Here is a 22,763-nt window from a genome sequence, read left to right as displayed (position 1 = left end):
TTTCATAGCCAGAGAGTGAACGAACTCTAGGGTAAGGCTAAAAGTAGCCTAATGTTAGTGTGATCTATTAACTACACATTATATATTTCCAGCCAAGAAGCTTAATAATAATAATAATTATTATTATTATTATTAGGGATATACCGATACTGGTATCGGTATCAGGCCCGATACTGGTCTCCTCTACTCCTACTCGTACTCGTTAAAATGCCAGATACCAAACGCCGATACCACACAGCATGTGATAAGTGCCATATTCAAACAAAGAAACACGGAAAACAGAACAACAGATAGCAGAAAGGAGTTAAGGATGTCTACTATGAAGTATATGTATGCAATGAATATAATGTTAAACATTCAGTATTGACTGTATAGCTGATGTGCGCGAGCTGATAAACAAAGCACGCTGAGTGGATTGAGCGTGCAGCGGCGCAGATGCGCGAGCTTGTCGAGTGAATATATCTTTCTCACAGACATCACTGGAAAGTTTGTAGTTCGGTCGGATATGTCAAAAACAAGTAAGTTAAATAATGCACAAGTTACTTAACGGTAGGGAGAGAGAGAGAGAGCGCACGCGCGCAATTCTGTTGTGTGATCTTTGATGTTCACTCACTTAGCACACGCATCATTTGGATTAAAACTTAATTGTAAAAATAAAACCATTCATAGGGGCATTAAACATAATTTATTTTCAACCTTAGGCATACACGACTTTCTGGCGAAAGTGAATCTAGCAGCCTGTGTGAAATGCGCTAGGCTGTACTATTCTGCATCAGTACAAATACCTGCACGCGTTGCGCGTGTTTTGCTTGTTTGAGTGTTTCTGCATTATATGAGTGGCTTTGGAATATAAATCGCAGCACAGTTAGGAGATTTATAACGAGTGGTTCCCTACATTATTACAGCAAAGCGAGTGATTACAGTACTAAGCCGCTGCAATGGAGCAGCTCTAATGTTATGAAATTAAAGGAGATGTACCACAGAGCAAAAAAATAAACAGTGAAAGTAACAAAAACTTGTAAAATACATTTTAATGGGCATACTTAAGTGTGAAAATAACCGAAGGATATACAGTGAAACCAAAAATTATTCAGAGACCAGATATAATTTTTTATATTTTTTTAGTGGGTGCAGGACAGTGAGGATAGCAAAATAAAGTAAACTGTGACAAATCATACAAAAAATACATAACCTTCATACAGTGGACTACCAGTAAAATTGATTCAGACTGAGTCTGGGAAAAAAACTGAAGTTGAGGTTTGCATGAAGCTGGATGACAGCATGCCCAGGAGACTACAGGCTGTCATTGAGGCTAAGGGCTGCCCGACTAAGTATTGATAGTTGTGTAAATACTGTCATACTAACAGCTGTCTGAATTATTTTGGTTGATTGTAATCTATTACATACCTTTCTGTCAAAATTATCTAGCATTATCAAGATGAATTTGTTCTCACACAGTGTAACTCCGAGTTCTTGTATATATTTTATTACCATTTTGTCATTTTTTTTATTACCATTACCAACTATAGCGAATAAACTGTGATAATGTGAGAAATGTTGAAGGTGTCTGAATAAATTTTAGTTTGACTATCTATTTGATAAATTAAGTTAACCAACTAACATTATACATACCCTTTTGGTTTCTGTACCCAATATTTAAATAATGTACTCTGTACTCGGTATCGGCAAGTACCAAAAATAAAAGTATCGGTATCGGGTGAGTACTGGAAAAAGTGGTATCGGTGCATCCCTAATTATTATTATTATATTCATCTTGATATCGTCACATTTCTAACTATCGTCGATACTATCGTCTATCGGCACAACCCTAGTAGACGCAAACCACACAATAAGATTATGTATAACACATAAATGACAAATCTGTCAAAAACAGCTTCACAATAATAAGTAAAAATCAAGACTCAGAATAGTAATTTTTGTGTCTAAATTCGACTAATGGCTGTGTCATAGACTGTCAACTGGTATAAATGGTATAGCAAAATGTCTACTGGTGGGCTACTGTCACACTATATGTGTATATATGCACGATCATACCGCCCTGTCCAACTCTTTGCATTGATCTGCAGGTTTCTGGTCATTTAAAGCCACCCAATGACAGTCAAAGTGTTGAGCTCCGGATTGAGTTAATTTAATTGAAGAGGAACTACTGATGAAATCAAGCCGAGACACGGAGCCAAGACATTCGTGTCTCATTGACCAGACACCAATTTTTCCAAATGTTTCTTCCCTTTGCCTCCCACACTAATGATTTACAGCACCTCTTCGTTCTTACCAAATGTGCCACTGCCTGTTTCCATCCATTACTGTCACCCTCGCTCTCCCAATAAGCCATTGAGTTTCCAGGCACGTCTTTTGCGACTGGAAAATTCCATCAGCCCAGAATAATGTAACATACAGCAAATGACACATTAGCATATAATTGAGGATGCAGGATTTGAATGCTCTTTGGCCGCTCTTTGCTCTTTCAGAGAAGCGTTGTCTGTCTCTCTCTTTCTCTGTCTCTCTCTCTCTTGCGAACTGAGACAGCCAAGTCACTAGTCTTGCCGTCTGGCCTGTTTTAATGGAATGTCACTCACATTGCACATTATTATGTTCCTGCCCGCAATGTCCCATCATTTTTGGGCCATTTTATGAATACAAAAGCGTTGTACAGGTACTACAGTTTTTCCTCTGGTGCATGTAATTACTCACTGACAGTATGCTTTGCATATATGTGAAGTCTAAACTTCCTTTTGTAGTTTGCTGCTAAGACTCTGCATCTCGGTCCTTGTCCTTTCAGATTGCTGATGCGTTTCCTGTGCAGAATGCCAAGTTGACCCAGAACAGCAGGAGCAGCCATCTCGCCCCCTCCGCCACGACCCCGCCTCTTCCCATAACCCCCATCTCCTTGGTAGGTTCCCATGGTAACCCCATCCTCTGCAGTTCCAGGTTTACGAGCCTTCTCCTCTGTGCAGTTTCTATCCACAACAACAGAATGACACAATTGTACCTTTTGTATCCTGCAATTTCAGCCCTGCTGTTATTCAGAGAACTTATAAATCAGTGTTATCACTCGTTTACACCTGGGCTTCAGAATAAATGTGCCGCACCCCTCCCAAATGCAGCCACAGCAAATTTCGGGATTCGTTTTTTTTAGGATTGTTTCTATTTTTTTGTCTAAGTCAGTAATTGCATCCACCAATTTTGGTTCCAGTTTCTGTGTTCAAAACGTTGAACTATAGAAATGATCACACTACATAATTTAATTTGTCTGTCTATCTGTCTGTGTGTGTGTGTGTGTTATGTAAACAGCATGTTAAAGCCACTCAGACTGCTATTTTCTCCTTCTCGGAAAGCGATGATGTAGTCATGTAGTGGGTTTTCCAGAAAATGCGTGTACTCCCTGGATCGTGCTTCTTGTAAATACTGCCGTGTATTGTGCATGTTATTTTTTGACAGACAACAATTTCGTTATATTCAAATAATGTGGATTTGATCATAAGGTAATGGTTATTTATTTCTAGCAGGCAAATATTTAGTGAAGTGATTGATGCTCATGAGTGTGTTATGTCAATGTTTTTAGTTCTGATATTCCAACCGACAGCCAGCCAGTTTTTAACGGACATTATAACGTGCGTAAGGGGGAACTATGTTTGATTTTTGGGTAATTATACATGCTGGAGACAGTCTAAATGCTTTTTTGAAATCATTATACTTGCTTCACGGAATGAAGTTGATTTCATGGCTTAAATAAAGTACATGTTACTCAGAAGCTGACATGTTTGGCTTGTCAAGTTGTCACAAATTCGTTGACTTTTGAAAATCAAGTACATTTTTTAACAGGAAAGGAGTGGTTTAAATGCACAAAGTTAATTGTATTGTCTCTTATTTAAAATGCAGATCCTGTTGTAAATAATAGTGAAAAATCACTTGTTTTCACTATTATAAAAAAAAAAAAAACTTTGCATAGATATAGATAGATACATAGATAATTAAATTCACTCTATCCTAGAATTTGCAGATGATCTTGTAAACATCTTGTGGATGTGCCCCAATGCCCTCCTTTGCTTAATAATGCTCAGTATATCTTAAGAACAGAAAGTACTGCTGTAAGAAAATCTATGAAAGTGCCTGATTAATAGTATTCTAGCGCCTCCGATGTGGCTGAATGTTTGACAGGAGCACAGGGTTGAGGTTAGAGAGTCCCTCGTCAAGGCGAGCCTGCCAGAGCAGCATCTGCCGGCCCATGTAATGGATTTATGGAGCTCTCTGACAGATTTATATTCAGGAGAGGGAGAGACAGCCAAGGACCCTCGGTTGCCCACTTTCGTGCTTGCCGAGAAGGAACGTGACACGTATACTACAGGGAAATATGCAGCAGTTCAGGCGAGATTTATGCGGGGCTAGTGCAGCAGTCACCTGTATTTGATCTTGAACTCTTACCGCACAAATTTTTAAATGGAATTAATAGTTTTATTCAAAATGCGTCCATTAATTTAATCAAAAGTGACAGCAAAGACGTTTACAAAATATTTCTATTTCAAATAAATGCTGTTCTGTTGACTTCTATTCATTCTATTTATTCAGGAATAAAGTTCATTTAAAATTATATTTAAATAAAACACAGTTATTTTGAATTGTAATAATATTTCACAGTATTTCAGTTTTGACTGTATTTTTCATCAAATGAATGCTGCCTTTTAAAAACATGACAACATTTAATACATATTATCACTTAATAATTTATAATTAATTATTATAATAATGCTTATTCTGTATTATACAAATAATATATATCTCCAGTCAGCGTTTTAATAAGAATAAAATCTGTTTTGTAGTGAGACGGATGAAAATGTTGGCAAAGCAAATAAAAAATCTCAACTACTGGCTTGTCAGCAAAAGAATTCCTGATTGTTGAGGCCTGAAAATATTTCCGAATGCCTTTCGGAATAAACAACAGAGCTCACCCTAATGGCTCATAGCAGCATTCCATTAAACATATTTATCATATGTATTCTCTGGAGCGGCTCCCTTACAAAGACAGTTTGTTTTTCCCCTCAAAATATACACAGTGATTTAAATGCATCCAATATCTTTCAATCTCTCCTCCTCTCTCACAGCCCCCAGAGCCGGTTGATACGATTACCATCAGGGCTGCTCCTTTAAACAGAGCCAGCATTCTGAAGAGCATCCAGCCGCCCACATCCATGTTTGAGGATGCAGGACTGGTCCTGAGGCAGGTCAGGCAGAGCAAGAAGGTTCTGGAAGAAAACCTGGAAGCCATTTTGAGAGCCACAGATGGAGAGGTGCTTCACACGCAGTTAGAGGCACTGTCGAAAAACAGGTATGATATGCCCATGCACAAAAAAGTACCATAGTATTACACCGTATGGACACTACCTTATTTTTTTTTACCGTTTCATTTAAAAACCGTAGTATAAGAATACAGTGATCAGATACCATAACCGAAACATGGTACCCCAACAGTGCTTTCTCTGTAAAGGGTTGTCTTTTATTTTTGTTTTCTCATGAGTAGCAAACGCTGTAGCAAATTTCCCTGTGCCTCTGAGAGTGCTGCTGGTTAACTTCTGCATGTTTTCATGCTTCTGAAAGTTTGGCCATGCTGAGGCGGTGAACCGGTATGCGATTTTGATTGACAGCTGGCCTCAGAGCACACTCCAGGCAGGAAAGGACTAAGCCAGACGGAACCATCACCGTGATTGGCATCTGTCAGTGGAGGCATCTACCCAGATGCTGCCAAAGTGGGGCTCCACCTCAATATATTCACCTCATAACATCACATCTGAGCGCAGGGCACGCTACCACCTGAGGTTAACAGCTCTGGCATCACATTAAACCCCACACAGAATATTATATTAACGTTTTTAACAAAAAGGCAAGCACGTTTGTCAGCCATGTGGGTTTTTAATCAAATTTGACTGCTTGCTATTCTGCAAAGATTATCACAATTATAGCTTTTATGAACTGTATTGATCTTTAGGCAATTGGTTCACAATTCAAATACACCTTTCCATCAACCATTTTTCTGTATTCTGAGTTATGGTGAGGACTGCGCGAATTGTCGTCAATCAGTTCTAGTCATAATACTATTAATTAAATAGTTTAACTAAAAATTTAATTTTTTTGAAGAATATTTATGCAACAGAACAACCGTTTATGGTGAAAAAAGGACCAAAAAAATTGTGCATTGTATTTTTTTCTTATTCCAACTAGTTTTTAAAAATATATATACAGTATTATTATTAATAGTAACAATAATAATGATTATTATTATTAGTAGTAGTAGTGCTGAATATAATAAAAATGTTTAACAATTAATAATTTAATAATTGAAAAAAAAAAATTTATTACAGTTGTTTTTGATAAATATAACAATCATGATTACTGTGATTATTAGCGAATAAGACAAATAATTAGTGAAATTAACCTATAATAATAATAACTTCCAAAACAAAGCATTCAAAAACTAATTTAAACTTTAAAAAAAAAATCTATCATTTATAATTTCATGTGTAAATGTGTAACTAATTTCACACAAAGTCTGATAATTTGTACACATCTGTTACTTGGAAAGAAATTGGAAAGAATTGTTTTTTTGTTTTGTTTACAATGAAGGGAAAAATCACTAAAAGCATTATATTTTTTCCCCTTTTCCACTTTTGGAGTTATACAATAGCAGTGTGTGTCGAACAGACTGAAAAGAAAATAACCAAATATGATTTTTGGAATGAGTTTAGGTATGACACTTTCATATTCAGGTCAGTCAAGTCAGATGTGAATCCCGGTCACAGTATGGTGTCGTAAGGTACAGAGATTATGTCACTGTGAATTATGAGCTCGCTTTTGTTTGCCGCTTTTAAAACGCATTACGCTCAGAGCCAGGCGAAGCAGTTAGAGGGATGTTTTTGCTGGGGTAGAGAGGAGTAATGCTTTATAGCAGGAGGTCAGACTCAATCTTACCATTCTGCCTGCTCTCAATGTGACATTACCCCAGATCCCTCAGGCACAGAGCAGCTAATGACTTGTGATACACCACGAGCCATAGTCGCTGCCCACATCATGCACATTTCCGGAGATACAGAGAGATAGAGATGTGCCAACAGCAGAGTGCTAAAGCAGCAGTTTAAAAACTGAAATGGAGAAGGCCGCCCCAGGACTGCTGTCTGTTATATGATGCAGAGGCTGTGAGAACCGAAAGAACAGCAGTCTTCCCGCTCTTACCTCAGGCTCATTGCAGCGTCAGTGCTGGAAAGATCCCAGGGAACCGTTTTTGATGCCCAAATATTTTACTGTATTGTAATTCGCAGTCGACTGATTCACACTGGGCCTCTAGTGAGCCTCTTTTCTAATTTAGTACAACTTTGATCATTACAAATTAAATTACCAGCGTAACAAATTTAGTAGAATGTTGAATTTGTGACTCCTATTGTTTTAACAACATCAACATTCAAGCTGACATGAACAAAGCCTGATTTTCAAATTTAAATTTGTTTTTGAAACCCAGGTTTTCTGTTTTAATAGATTATAATAATATTTATTATTATTGTTATTTTATGAACAGCAATGAGTGGTGTTATTGATTATGACATAATAATAATAATAAATATTATTATTAATAATAATAACAACAGTAATACATTTCAGCATTTTCGGTTGTTTCATGTGCTAATTATAATAACAACATTGGTTGTTGTTGTTGCTATTGCTGATAATAAATAATAATATATAATCTGTAGCATTTTTTTGTGTCTCATTTGCTAATAATAATAATGGGAATGTTTGAAATATTTTCAATACATTGATATCATTTGGTATGGCTGATAAATGAACAAATATCATCCGCCATATCTACAGTATCATATCTAAATCGAATTAATATTTTAATATCATTTTTTATATTACATACATAACACTGATTGTCCAGTGTGCTCTGTATTTACATGAAATGATTTTGTGACTGTTTGTTTTGTTGACACTGTGCTTTTGTTTTAAGCTGAAAGCTTCACCGCAGCCCAGCACCGGTGGGGTCTGCTTTTCTTGTCCCCCTCCAACACCTCTCAAACCTATGGAAGCCCGTTTCCGCCACTGAATAAAGAATGTTAAAAATGTTATTGCGACTTTTTATCTCACAATTCTTTTTCAAAGAATTGTGAGATATAAACTCGTAATTGTGAGTTATAAAGTCAGAATTGCGTGATGAACTCGCTATTGTGAGACACAAAGTTGCAATTCTGAAAAACAAAGTCAGAATTGCTAGAAATAAACTCACAATTTCGAGAAAAAAAGTCAGAATTGCAACTTTATGTCTCACAATTGCGAGTTTATATCATGCAATTCTGACTTTTTAACTCGCAATTGCGTGTTTATATCACGCAATTGTGAGAAAAAAAGTCAGAATTGTGAGAAAAAAAGTCGCAATTACCTTTTTTATTTTTTATTCAGTGGCGGAAACAGGCATCTATACAAACCCGTCTCAGTATCTAAACTCCTCAACCAAAATGTCAGCCTCAATGTTAATTGTCTCCAAAATGGCAGGCGCAATCAGGCCCGCGTGTGCACGAAAACACAAACTCGCTGATTGATGCGGCTGCCTCTCCCAGCTCTAATGGCTTTGATCTTTTCCTCAGCTGAAAGGTCGCAGGGATTGAGGTGCCTGATGCTGCTCTGCTCTCCCCCGTTCACCGGTTTAGCCCACGCCGCAGCGAGAGAGCATTTCACGTCGTGTTTTATGCGCAGGGCTTGATGGATTCCTTCATTTGAGGAAGTGACACTGCAAAACGAGTCTGTAGTTCGATTTTATTCCCGCCATCCATCGCGGTGAAATATTAATGAGGGCATTTGCAAACGTGGAACTTTCAGATGTTTTTTTTATTCTTCTTCATTATACGCCGCGTCCCCCCTCCGAAAAAGTTACACCTCATACTTGGGCAAAGGCAATATTTTCTCAGTTTCAGTTTCAATGACTTTGTAATTGTAATTATCCCATGTACTGAAAATCTCATGAAGGGTGTTGCATAATTCAACAGATGGCAGAAACTTTGGGTTTCGGAGTCAGTAGTGAGATTTATCACTCCTCTCGCTGCTTCGAACTGACTTTCTTGATGTTTCCTGCCGCCTCGGCTCATAATAGTTATGACTCCTTTCCGTTAGTAGCTGAGGCTCTGAGTTCCACCTCTATTATGTTCAAGATTCCCATCGGCTTACATCATAACTTTCTGATGAAAAGACAGTCTTATTATTTATGTAATTGGTAGTTGAGTCAATAGCTCCTCAAAGAGCGCTTGATGAATCTGGTAATTACCCTGAGAATTACATCCGTTAGTAACCTCAGAGATTATGTGCTTTTATTGTTCATCAGGGACCAAGTGTTTGGGTTAGATGTCTGCTGAAGTCACTGATTTCTAGACCTTTATACTCCTGATGTTGTGTAGAGTATTGCTCGTTTCTCTTCTGTTTTACTTGCTTTTGATCTTACACTTTTATAAAGAATATCTCTTTGGATTTGAGACTTTAGTCTTTGCAACTTTACAGATCTTCTTTATGCACCAAGAGCTTGTAACACTCCAAAGAGAAAATTTAAATCGCATCATATGACCCCTTTAAGCAATAAAGTCGTTTTATGTGTTTGTGTTGCCAGCACGTCATCTGTGCTAAGAATGTGCAAATTTACTGCACATACAAACATTTCTCTAAAATCTTTAACTGTTTTTGAAAGAAGTCTCTTATGCTCATCAAGACTGCATTTATTTGATTTAAAAATACTGTAATAGTGTGATGTTAATACAATTTAAAAGAACTGGTTTCTGTTTTAATAGATTTGAAAAAATAATTTCTTCCTGTGATCAAAGCTGAATTTTCAGCATCGTTACTCCAGTCTTCATTGAAAGTGAAAGTGACGTGACATGTGGTGACCCATACTTGGAATTAGTGCTCTGCATTTAACCCATCCAAAGTGCACACACACCGTGAACACACACCCGGAGCAGTGGGCAGCCATTTTTTTGCTGCGGCACCCGGGGAGCAGTTGGGGGTTCGGTGCCTTGCTCAAGGGTTTCGAGACCTTTGGGTTAACGAATCCGACTCGCTAACCATTAGGCCACGACTTCCCACGATTGTCACATGATCCTTCAGAAATCATTCTGATATGCTGATTTGCTGCTCAAGAAACATTTCTTATTATTAACAATGTTGAAAACGGTTGACTGCTTAATGGTTTTGGAAACCATTATACATTTTTTAAGATCAGGTCAAAGAAAAGGAAGAAAGGTCAAAAAGTTTCAATAGAAAACTTCACTTTTGATCAAATTAATGTGTCTTTGCTGAATAAAAATATTAATTTCTTAAAAAAAAAAAAAGAACTCTTTTTGAAAGAAGAAAAGAAGAAATTTTTTTTAAGGCCAGATAGTTCACCCAGAAATGTAAATTCAGTCATCATTTGTGTTTTCATTTGCCTTTGGTTATAAATATTTGTTGCAAAAGCATGCTCAAACCCGCTTTTAAATATTCTATTCTTATTCTAATATTTGCCGATCAGCAGTAGTTGAGGTTTTACTTTTATTTGTTTCTGTAGCCTCCAAGAGTTTTTAAATGCGCTCATTTCATTCTCTCCAGATCTCATGAATTTCTCAGTTTTTGCGGCGGGAATGTGAATAAAGCAAGGTGCTAATTAGTCTTTACGGCTCATTTTCCACTTTTTCCCCTCTCGAGAAGCCCAAATTTACTGGATAATGAGGAGTAAAGGGACTCAGTTGAAGAACGGTGAAGAAAATGCCGGGTAGTCTAAAGAGGTTAATTGAAGGTCATTCTCGCCGTTTGAATCAATTGTGCTCCATTTGGAATCACAAGTGTCTTCAAGCATCATCTGATTAGGCGAATCCATCACAAGGCAGACGCTCGGCAGACACTCGGGAGGCGTCGGCGCTGTGACAGGGCTTTTATGGGCAGCCAGGGCCTTCATCTGAGAGCCTGTTTGTGTCGAGAGTGGCTTGTGAGATTTTGCGGGCAGCTGTGTGTGTCCATGGATCAGTGAGTCCTTGTGTCCTCTGTTTTTCTATGGCTAACTCTTTGTGTGTGTGTTTGTGGACAGGGTCCATTGGATGTTGGGTAAGGATCAGTAGAGCTTCATTCTCTTGTGTTTTTTTTCTTCCATGGCCAGCTGTTGTAGGTCTCAGCCCAGGCAGAATCTGCACTGCTCTGCCACTTTCTCCCATCAGCATCTCTACCAGGCTCTGGCCTCTGGCTCCACTGGGAGGCCTCCCTTTATGTTGTATTGTGTGTGCACAATCCATCAACCTACAATTCAAACTTTCTTCCTAATCACACTTATATACTGGACAGATAGAAAAGCGTAGGTTTTGATGGTGTGGAAAAGGCTATGTTAGTTTGAAATTTTCATTGATCAAAGGTAGGGATGGATTATCCAATAACCAACTAGTCATTCTTACCATTACCATTATTTTTCTAATATTTTAATGCAATTAATTTATTGTAGTGTTTAAATATTTTATGTTTTTATTTGTTTATATATATATATATATATAAAATATATTTATTTCTAGGTAAGTTATTAAACATGATTGTTTTATCAATTAATATAAATAATAATAATTATTATTATTATTTATATTTTCTAATCTTTGTTTAATTATTATTTTTTTCTAGTTTAATTATTTTAATGTTCTTTATATTTTTATCTGTTTTAATAAAAATGTTAATAAGAATAACAATAATAATTATTATGTTTCTTTAATTGTTATATTAGAATATATTTTTACAATATTTTTTTATTGTTAAATTATTTTTTATTTTTTAAATTATTTAAAACATGTTGCTTTTAATTTTTTTAATCTATGTTAATACTATTGAAAAGGAAGTTTGTTATTATTAATAATAATAATAATAATATTGATACTTTAGTTTTTTTAATAGTTTGAATTATTATTATTAATTATTAAGTCTTCAATTCGTTTAATTTTTTTTAATTTTCATATCTATTTTTTAAATATATGTATTAATAATAAACACAACAATTCTTATTATGTTTTTCTAATTATGTATTAAATATTTAATTATTGTATGTTTATTTGTATTTTTAAAACGTTTTTATTTCTAGCTTTCAATAGTTATTATTTGTTGTTATTATTGTAGATAGTTTATATATAAAATAGTTTGAATTACTGTTTTCATTTTTATTAGCTTCAGTGCATTAATTAGCATGCTTGACAGTCTGCTGTACTTCAGCTGCTCAGCAAAATCCTCTCTGAAAAGTTGTGTCTTTAAGTTTTCCCCCTTTAAGTCAGTGTTGCTATAGCCAGACACATGTAGATGAATGTCTTTGGCTGTTGTGTCACGTCACTCTGTTTTTGAGCAACCCACCAAAGTTTTGCATTTTTAAGAAAATATGTAGTAGTGCACATCCCTAGATTCTCATCTTTTGGCTGCACGAGTGTCACTTTCAGAAATCCTTGCGTTTTTCCTTTAGCTTCTTATGAAATCCCTTCAATGGATTTGCAACGTGTTATTATTTATTTATTTTTTGACATAGCATGAACTCTAGTGTGCCCTCAAACACAAACCCACATAAGCACAGGCTTCGTTTTCCAGCTCTTATAAACCCCTCTGAGCAGAAAGTCATAGATGAAAAGAGGAAAAAGGAAGCAAGCATTAGATACATGGGCTGTTGGCGGTTCAAAGCAGCAGTTGGACGGCATGCTGGGATTGTCACTCGTCTCCTCATCTCTATGATTTATACAGTGCAATAAGTGATGCAGAGATGGGCTAACAGGCCAATAGACAGCAGGGCATTAGCATAATGTGTGCAGCGGAGAAACGCTGGAAGACTGTTGCGCCTTTAAACGCAATAGGCCACATTTAGATTAGCTCTGCCTGCAGATGTCTTCCTTCATTGGGATTGGGGATCTTAGATATTCAGGATATGAAAATAAGAAAACCATGCTAACCAAAGTCCAGCTAACTGTGTTTGTTTTTGTCCCTGTTTATGCCAAAATATGCTCTGCAAGGCAAATCTAGTTTCCAATCCATTCATTTTGTTTATGATTAATAGAACGTTCAAAAGAACTGCATTTATTTGAAATCGGAATGTTTTGTAACATAAATATTTTTACTGTCACTTTTGATCATAATAATGTATCCTTGTTAAATAAAAGTATTAATTTCTTAAAAAAAAAAAAAAAGAAATTCCCACCAAAATAAAAATCACCCGGCCTTTTGAACGGTAGTTTAAGTCTCCGTTTCATGCACTGCACACCATCAATCCATTTAAATTCTCTTCATTTAGCCTGGCTTTATTTAGCAATTCATGATTGAAGATTCGTGTTTGTGCGTTCCCTTCCAAATACTAAATGAAATTCACAGCTCGAGGTAAATTCATCTCTAAAAGTAAACCCATATAAAGCACTAGAATGACTAAACGTGCCTGGAGCAACACAACAAGGTCTACCAATAGGAAAAGTAGCTCTGTTGCTCGAGTTTATAGATTAATCGTTTTTTTCTGTGATGTCTTTGAAGACATTGACGTCCTGTCATATGTCTCGTCCTGTAGAGATGTCCGTGAAGAGCTGAGGATAAAGAAGACAGTTGATGCCTGGATCAATACACTCAGCAAGGAGATTCAGGTGAGTTGAACTGAAAGATTTTGTCTCTTTTTCAGCCTTCACATACAATCTGGTGTTTCTGCACAATCTGTTAGTGTTCTTTGTTCTCCAAAATTAAAAGAGAAAATATTTGAATAGTCATTAGTGCTTTTTGCCTTTGATAATGCTTGGCATTGAACAGAGGTCTGCTATTACTTTTCCAATCATCGTTTATGATTATTTACCTGGCAGACAAAAACTCACCACATCATGCACTTCAAAAGTTTCTGAATTGTTTTAGCTTATATTACAGTGCACAATCCATTGAGCACACATGCAAGTGTTTCTGACTACAAGGTCTTCTCGTCTCTTTCTCCTTCTCTTTCTCCTGGCAGGATGAGCTGGTGAGGGAGAACTCTGAGAGGATTGTGGAGAGGAGCGATGCTGCAGTCTCTAAAGTGGTGCAGCAGGGCCAGGGGAGCAGGAGCGGACGTGTGGCTGGTCCGAGAGGGGGAGGAAGAGGAAGAGGAGGAAGTGAAACCTCTGCGGCAGAGAAGAAAACCTCTCTGAGAGGCTCAGTTAGAGCGCAAGCAGAAAACACACTGGCACACAGCAAACAACCCGCTCTGTCTGTCAGAACCAGACCTGAAGGGAAGCGAGAGACGGTGAGCAGGATTATATCAGTGTTATCCATTGCAGTGCCAAATGTGTTCACACAATGAACAGTAACCAAACTCTGAGGATCTGTTGCAATACCTAATGAGCTGCCTACCTAGACATCATACTCATGACTATTCCAGATAGTAGGCTGTGAAATAAGATACCTCATTTTGGTCAAATTTGAAATTTGTTAACACAGAATGTGTTTTTGCTTTTAAAAATACTAAATGCCGCACAGTAGCATTTAGCCACCTCGCTGATGGATGCGAAAAGATGGCAGTGTCTCGAGACGTGTTATAACTTGACAAAGCATTTTTAAAAATGTTGCTCGTGAGGGATTTAGGGGGTCTGTGGAAAATTTGAGAGAAAAACAAATATACAAAATGTATGTTTTAGGAACACTATTTATTGGGAAAAAATGAAATGAAATTAAACTTGTTTTTTATTTTGGTTTATACATATCTCTCTAATAGTGGATAGAAAAAAGATACACTTATTAGAAATATATACATATAGAAAAATATAAGACATAAGATAAATATAATCCCAATAAAGTTATGTATGTATAACTTAATGTATATAACATTTATTTATTTTGTTCGATTTTTTTCTTTATTTTAGTGTATTTTGTATGCTCCACTGTATATTTAATTTTCAATTTATTATTTACAATTAATTATTGTGTTTAGGTAGAATAGGTCTTTTCATTTAAGTATTAAATGAATAGCTAAATAATTTATGTGGATAGATAGATAGATAGATAGATAGATAGATAGATAGATAGATAGATAGATAGATTTCGGCCATTCGGAACTATTCTGTTAGCCAAAACACAAACATTAGAAATAAACCATATTGTCAAAATCACTTAAATGTAAGCATATTTATTATTAAATATAATTCTGAATTGTTGAATGCCTTTCAGTTTTACAACAGTCAGCTATTATTTGCGGATACCATAAAAGAATAAAATGGGAATAAAAATATAAGATTATCTGGAATCAGCATGTTTTGGGGTTCTTGCCATTAAAAAATCTGAAAACCCAGACTTGCTGTATGAGGTCTCATTTTGGTTTGGATGCTGCCTATGTAGGCAGTAGATTATGATTATATGACACTAGAGCTTTATAATTGGCTCTTTGGCTATGGTCCAAATCATCTGTGTGTTATATTGAAACTGATAATGTAGGTTCTGTTAACCTATTTGTTTGCAGTGTTTGTTCCTGTATGTTGTTTACTTAGCACCGTGACCTGACAAGCTCACAACACTCCCAAAATGGCCCATCTGGATGTAAACACTGTAGCTCAATACTTCTCTGTGTCTCAGTGGCATTTTCTCTAAATGAGCCGCTTTGAGTACCCATATGCTGCCCCGACACTAATTTGCTAAAAATAAAGAGCGAGAAGACGAGAGGCAGGCCTGTCTTATCTGTGTTTGGCACAAGCCTGGTCCTGTTAATGGCCGTCGATGTTGCCTGGTGTTTGTGTGGATGTTTCTTAACCTAGCAACACATCCAGTGGTTATCTGAAGGTTACTATGTCTGCGGGCCGTTCAGGCATTTAATTGCTGCTATAGCTGCTATCGGTAAAGGTGCAGTCAATCCAGACAACAGAGCACACAGTTACAAAAGGTTGAGCGTTATTTTGCTGGAGACACTCTCAGGTTGCCATGAGTTTTAGATGAAACTAAATGAAATCCATATGGCAATACCTCACTTTACATAAGCAAAGTTATCATTTTCTACTTTTTAAACACATTCTGATCAGTCTTATAGCATGTAGTCTTTCATATATCTGTATATTTACTGTGCCATGTTTGCTGTAGATATGAGTGTTTTGTTTTTGTTTTTTTATACATATCAGTGTATAGAAGTATAATGTACTGTACCATTTTTACCATAGAAATTAGTGTATTATAGTATTAGTATACCATGTTTACCATATATATGAGTGTAGTATAGCGTAGCATAGTTTACCCTGTTTACCATTTTTTGAAAGAAATACTTTTATTCAGCAAAGACACATTAATTTGATCAAACAAGACATTTATAATGTTACAAAATTCTATTTCAAATAAATGCTGTTCTTTTGATTAATAATAATAATTACTGATAAATGCTGAATAATAATAAATGCTGTTCTTTCTATTTGTTTTCTAAATAAAACAAATAAATAAAATAAAATAATCCCAAATCTTGGTTTCAAAAAATATTAGCAATACCTGCTGAAAATCCAGCTTTTCATTACAGGAATAATTTACATTATAAAATATAGTCAAATAGAGAACCGTTAGTTTAAATTGTAATAAAATTGCGTGATATTTTTGTTTTTGCTGTAATTTTGTTTAAATAAATGCAGCTTTGGTGAACGTAAGTGGCTTCTTTCCAAAACATTAAAAAAATCTCATAGATCCTAAATTTTCAAATGTAGTGTAGAAGTGAGCATAATATAATATAGTTACCTTAGTTACCATAGATATATATTATAATATAGTATATATGTTATAATATAGATGTGAGGATAACAATATAGTTTACCATGTTTACTATAGATGTGATTGTTATATCATAGATGTAAGCGTAACATAATATATTTTACTATGTTTACCATCAATGTGATGAAATCATAATATAGTTTACTATAGATATGAGTGTACTGTATCATAGCATATTGTGCCATGTTTACCATACATACAGTATAATGTATAAAATGGCATGTTGTTACACAGTTTGTTGATGGAGTGTGTATTATTCTTTCAGGCTCAGCCGGTTGGGATAAAATCTCAGGATGATCGGGAGTATCTGGTCAGGCTGTATGGAAAAGCCCTTTATGATGGCCATCGACGAACACTTAAAAAAAGCCCTTACCTTCGATTCAACTCCCCCACGCCAAAATCCAAACCGCAACGACCGAAAGTAGTAGAGACTGTCAAAGGTGAGGTAAAGGTCTTCAATTAGTAATTCTTTTCGTTTTATGTTTTGTTACGTTATAGGACTATATTTTTAATAGGGACATTTGTTTGACTGTACTGCCTAGCAACCTGCAAAAAAGTCTTAACAAACGACATGAAAAATAATCGTGACCACCCCTAATTTTGCCTTTTCTGTCCAAGATCTTGAACTTGTCCCTCCCTTTTCATTCGCTCAAATAGGGGTGAAGATGAAGTCATCTAAAACCCAAACTAGCCAGTTTGTGGATGATGGTCCTGTGCTGCAGTCTTCAGTTTCTGAGCCCCATTTCCTGTTCAGCCCCAGTGATCCTGCCCAACAGCAGCAGCCTGGCTCTCCAGTGCGAGGTTACCTCGTTCCCATGGCCATACCTTTAGGTAAGCCACCGTTAGCATGCGTAGAAATCACTCAGAATCACTGCTAGGTCTGCATGATTAGGAAAAAAATCTAATTGTGATTTTTCTGATAAAATTGTGATTGTAAAGCTGCACAATTTGGCCAAAATTTTGTGATTACAGTATATGTCAACATGGCTATATAATAATAATATGAATAATAATCATCATTATTATTATTATTAAATATATATATAATATTTGCTAAATAAAAACAATATAATAATAAGAAAAATAATATAATAATATTTTATTTTACATTAGAATCTTAAAACTAATATTCTAATATTTGGCTTAATTTCTTCAATTTCAAATGTTAAACCTTTCAACTTATATTTTGATGAAAAACTGCAGAGAGCTCTTAAAGCTTCACTTCTGTTGATAAGCTCTTCTCATTACATGTATGGGAAGATGGTTGGGGTGTTCTCAAATGCATGTTAAAGTGACCCAGACTCAGAGCAGATGCAGAGATTCACTCTGAAGCACGCAGCTCATTTTTATTTAATTAAATCGCAGCCTTTGTGATTTGATAATTACACTATGCCAAATTGCAATTTTGGTTGCATTTCAAATAATCATGCCGCCCTATTCATTGCTTATTTTCTTATATATTGCAAGGGTGCAGCTAAATTTGATGTAATGGGAGTTCTGTTTATGACCTCATGATTTTGCATCAGGATTTTGTCTGTGATGCCTAAAAATACCTAATACACACACATGTTTGACACAGTGTTTGCTGTTCGGTGTCCATTAAACCTCTGACCATTCTGAAACAAAGACGTCTGATGCAGCATGAATGGTTGAGACAGCCTCCACATGCTGCAGTCATAAAGCGTCTCTCCTCTGGCTGGCTCTGAGCACACGCCAGCATTAAAGAATGGACTTAATTAGACAGACATTTCAGCGGTGTGAGTTTAGCTCTTAATTACGGCTGCCTCTACACTCGTTAAAAGCCTTACTATGCCGCTCTCCGTTTAATCACTGCCAGGGACATTAATGCCTTTCTATTACACTCTCAATTTCCCGCTTCCAATCACTGTGAACTTCGTCTCAGATCCGACCTTGTGCGGTTGGAGGTAATTCTGTTTATTAGCCTGAACAGCCATATGAATGAAAACACCGTCATGCTTTACGAGGGCACTTTTTAGGGCAGTAATTGCAAATAGCCAATTGAAAACATTTTGAAAGCGTTCATATTATGAGTTGATTAGTTTCTTATATCCCATCCCCCCTTCCTTTTGAGGATTACAACCTCCTGGCACCGAAACGATCCATTAGTTTGCTAACAGCTGAATTGCTGTCGTTATTTTCTGCAATGGACTGAAGAGGTAATTAAAGGTATTACATAAAAAATGCCAATGACGAAACCTTTAGCTTCAGCTCCGCTAAAGCTGTTTACAGTATTCAAATGTTTCCCAAATTGTGGCTCAGGGTATAGAGAATGAAATGAACTAGCAGTAATGAAAATGGCCTAGTAATGTTTGAAATGGCAGGTGGGCTGTTGCCTGTACGCTGGACTGACCTCTGATCTGAGCTACGCTAGAGTGAACAAAGACTGGCTAATCACATCTGCAATGCAGTGGCCCTGATCGCCGTTGTAGACACTGAACTCCCTTCATGGTTATATTGAAGTTCCTTTCACTACTAGATGCATTATTGGAATTCTTCTAAGGAATAACTGCAGCTAGAATGCTAATGTTGTTAAAATATTAGAATTGAACATTAGCCTTTTTTTACATTTATGTAACACTAATGTTTGTTTTTTGTGCATTTGTGCATGTCTGAAACAGACAACTACTGCAGAATTGTTCCTGAAGTGACGAGAAGTGTGGACCCTTAGACTTACTTAGTCTAGTGTATATGACATCCTACTAACTAGACCAGTGTCAAACTAATTATCATAAACCAGCCTGGAAATTCATGCTGATCAGAGCTCAACAATAAGGGTTTATTTCTTATATTTTCTTTTATTTATTTTTATAATTTTCATTGGTCCCACCACATTTTTTTTAATATTATGTATTTATTATTTATTTAGTGTTGTTTTTTTTTTTGTTTTTTTTGCAGTTTTTAAACGTTTTTAGCAGTTTTAGTATCCTCTTAAGGTGACATACTCTGAAGAAAATTTATTTATGGTATGACAAATCAGATTAAAATTAAGACTTTTATAACAGAAGGATTTTTAAAGTTAAAAAAAAAAGTTTGTATTTTTAATTACATATACTTCTTTTCAAATCTTTCTTGCTTTATTGTAACATTACCTTGACATATTTACGTCAGCAGAATTACCAAAAACTTTTAAATAAATCACATCATCACAGAAAACCATATGTTTATGTTTGCAAGACATAAAACCACACATGATCAAATCATTGAAATTTGCTCAACTCTCACACTGAGCCATCTGGCCTTGTTGAGCCATGCTGGTCTTCTCAGCAAGGATGCTGAGGGAGGGTCTAAAATGAAAGTGCAAAGCAAGTTAAACACGTTCTCCAACATTTCAGAGCATCACCATCTCATTCCCAAAATCAGACCCGTCTAACTTTCATCTTACGAAAGTGAAGGATCTCCTGATAACTTCTTTAATACCCCACATCAACTAAAAGCAGTCTACCAGACTTCTACCAGTCGAGGCGATTCCCAAGGCATCTTAATCGTCCACCAGTGTCATCCTTGTGGCTGTTCTATTTCCCGTCACACCGAATGTGTGAATGAAACCCAAGCGGAAAGTTCCAGACTCTCATTAAAAACCTCCCAGCCACTTCTGTATTAGTATCTGTGAAGGAGAGAGTCCAGATCGGGCCAGCCTGGATTGGATTGGCTCGCCAAGGCTCAGACTGAGTCTCTGGAGGGCTGTAGATTAGAGCTGGCTTAATTTCCCTCTCTACCGTGACTCTGGGGACAGCAGTGGGAATTGCGGCGCACCCCATGGGAATGGTGAGAGAGCCTTTCATCTGCTGCAGATGTTCGTTGTGGCTCATCCACAGACGGCCCCCGAGTCACAGTTACACGCGAACGACAGCAGACGAGCTCTCCGCAAATCTGCTTAGCAAGTTCTGCACTCCGAGAGTAGAAAGTGGCAGTCGAATCAACACAGCAGTTATCAAGGGAAGTCAGAGTTTATACAGTTTACAGCAGCATTCCCATTTTCAGTCTAACTCAGGAGCTTTTATGATACTTTTTTCTTTCTTTAAATAATAACAGGGTTGTTCTATCTATCTATCCATCTGTTTGTCTTTGTCTGTCTGTCCGTCCATCCATCCATCCATCATCATTCTGTCTATCCATTCATCAGTCCATCCATCTATTGTTCTAGCTCTCATCTAGCTATCGTTCTATCTATCATTATATCTATCTAAAGGGGGAAGTCGTGGCCTAATGGTTAGAGAGTCGGACCCATAACCCAAAGGTTGTGGGTTTGAGTCTCGTACCGGCAGGGATTGTAGGTGGGGGGAGTGAATGTACAGCACTCTCTCCCACCTTCAATGAGGTTCCCTTGAGCAAGGCACCGAACCCCCAACTGCTCCCCGGGCACCGCAGCAAAAAATGGCTGCCCACTGCTCTGGGTGTGTGTTCACGGTTTGTGTGTGTTCACTGCTGTGTGTGTGCACTTTGGATGGGTAAATGCAGAGCACTAATTCCAAGTATGGGTCACCATACTTGGCCACATGTCACGTCACTTTTTTCACTTTCATCTATCTTTCCATCTGTCATTCTGTCTGTCTATCCATCCATCCATCCTGTCTGTCATTCATCCATCCATTTTTCTATCTATATATCTATCGTTCATTCTATCGTTCTATCTATCTATCCGTTCTATTGTTCTATCGTTCTATCTATCGTTATATCATTCTATCTTTCTCATTCTGTATGCCTGTCCATCCATCCATCATCGCTCGCTCTATCTGTCCATCCATCCATCCATCAGTTTAATTCCTCTTCCTTACATTCAAATTTGAATTGCAATTAATTCTCAATTAATTTCTGATTTGTGCACAACTTTGTATAATGAACAATCTTTTTTCTTTTCTTCCCCAAACGTATTATTGATTATTGTTCTATCGTTCTATCTATCGTTATATCATTCTATCTTTCTCATTCTGTATGCCTGTCCATCCATCCATCATCGCTCGCTCTATCTGTCCATCCATCCATCCATCCATCAGTTTAATTCCTCTTCCTTACATTCAAATTTGAATTGCAATTAATTCTCAATTAATTTCTGATTTGTGCACAACTTTGTATAATGAACAATCTTTTTTCTTTTCTTCCCCAAACGTATTATTGATAAAAAAAAAAGAATCCTTGTGAAGACTCATAATTCACACACTGATTTCTGCTCTTGTTTGGCCGAGATGCTTTGATGGCTCATGCTCACTATAGCTTGCTGTCTCTGAGGTGAATTCCTGGTGGTAGCCCCAACGGTGAAGATGTGACTAAATTGCATGTGGTTGCAGAAGCGGGGCGTGTGCACACATATTTATGTGCATTTATTTAGTTTTAATCATCTCATCATCGCTCTCTCCATCATCTTTCCCAGGTCTCCTGATGCTGTGTCCTCGGGTCCAGTAAAGTCAGTGATTTACATGTTCTTGGATGTATTCCCAAGCATTTTGGGGGCTGTGAATTCTGTCCCTTCATTCGGGTCTTTGTTTCCTTGCACGCCTTGTGGCTTCTCTGGTTTGCATATACCCCGTAATAGCATCTCTTACTGTCCATCATTGTGCTAATCAGTCCGATCTGGTTTCGCATTTCAGAGCGCACACACTCTCTTGAGGTTCTGGAATACAAATGCCTCCTTTCAAGCTTTCCTTCAGCAGCAGCCACATGTTTGCTATCAGAAGTATTTGTGCATTCCAGATGAGTCAGTGCTTCTTGCTCCTGAGCCACTGTTTGGATGCCCTTCAGCCAAATTATGGAAATCGTAAAGCTTATGTTTCCCCTGCTTTGCATTGAAGGCTGGGAAAAACAGATTGCCGCGCTCACAGCAGATTTATGCTAATGCCAGTCTCCTCGTTCACCGTTAATGTGCCGAGGCCAGACTCACGTCTTTATGTAATGGGGCATATGTGTCTATAACATGCCTTCCTGCAAACGGGGATGATACAAACCCACTCTAGAGCACTCTGGCTGAACCTGTTTCTCTC

The 22,763-nt window shown here is 37.0% G+C and overlaps 1 protein-coding gene across 1 annotated transcript in view; it reads left to right on the top strand.

The window, feature by feature from the left end:
* The window catches only part of kiaa0586 (KIAA0586 ortholog), a 119,270-nt gene that overhangs the window by 50,659 nt on the left and 45,848 nt on the right, over positions 1-22,763 (top strand). The window contains exons 11-16 of the mRNA XM_016278171.1: positions 2,801-2,911; positions 5,121-5,344; positions 13,583-13,655; positions 14,009-14,278; positions 17,033-17,207; positions 17,425-17,598. Coding sequence (XP_016133657.1) covers positions 2,801-2,911; positions 5,121-5,344; positions 13,583-13,655; positions 14,009-14,278; positions 17,033-17,207; positions 17,425-17,598 — 1,027 coding nt within the window. The remainder of the gene's footprint in view (positions 1-2,800; positions 2,912-5,120; positions 5,345-13,582; positions 13,656-14,008; positions 14,279-17,032; positions 17,208-17,424; positions 17,599-22,763) is intronic.

The sequence above is a fragment of the Sinocyclocheilus grahami genome, unplaced genomic scaffold (assembly GCF_001515645.1).
Source record: "Sinocyclocheilus grahami isolate Dianchi unplaced genomic scaffold, SAMN03320097.WGS_v1.1 scaffold118.1, whole genome shotgun sequence".
NCBI classification, from domain to species: Eukaryota; Metazoa; Chordata; class Actinopteri; order Cypriniformes; family Cyprinidae; genus Sinocyclocheilus; species Sinocyclocheilus grahami.
The sequence above is the reverse complement of the archived record's forward strand: the minus strand, read 5'-3'. Positions and strand labels throughout refer to the sequence as shown.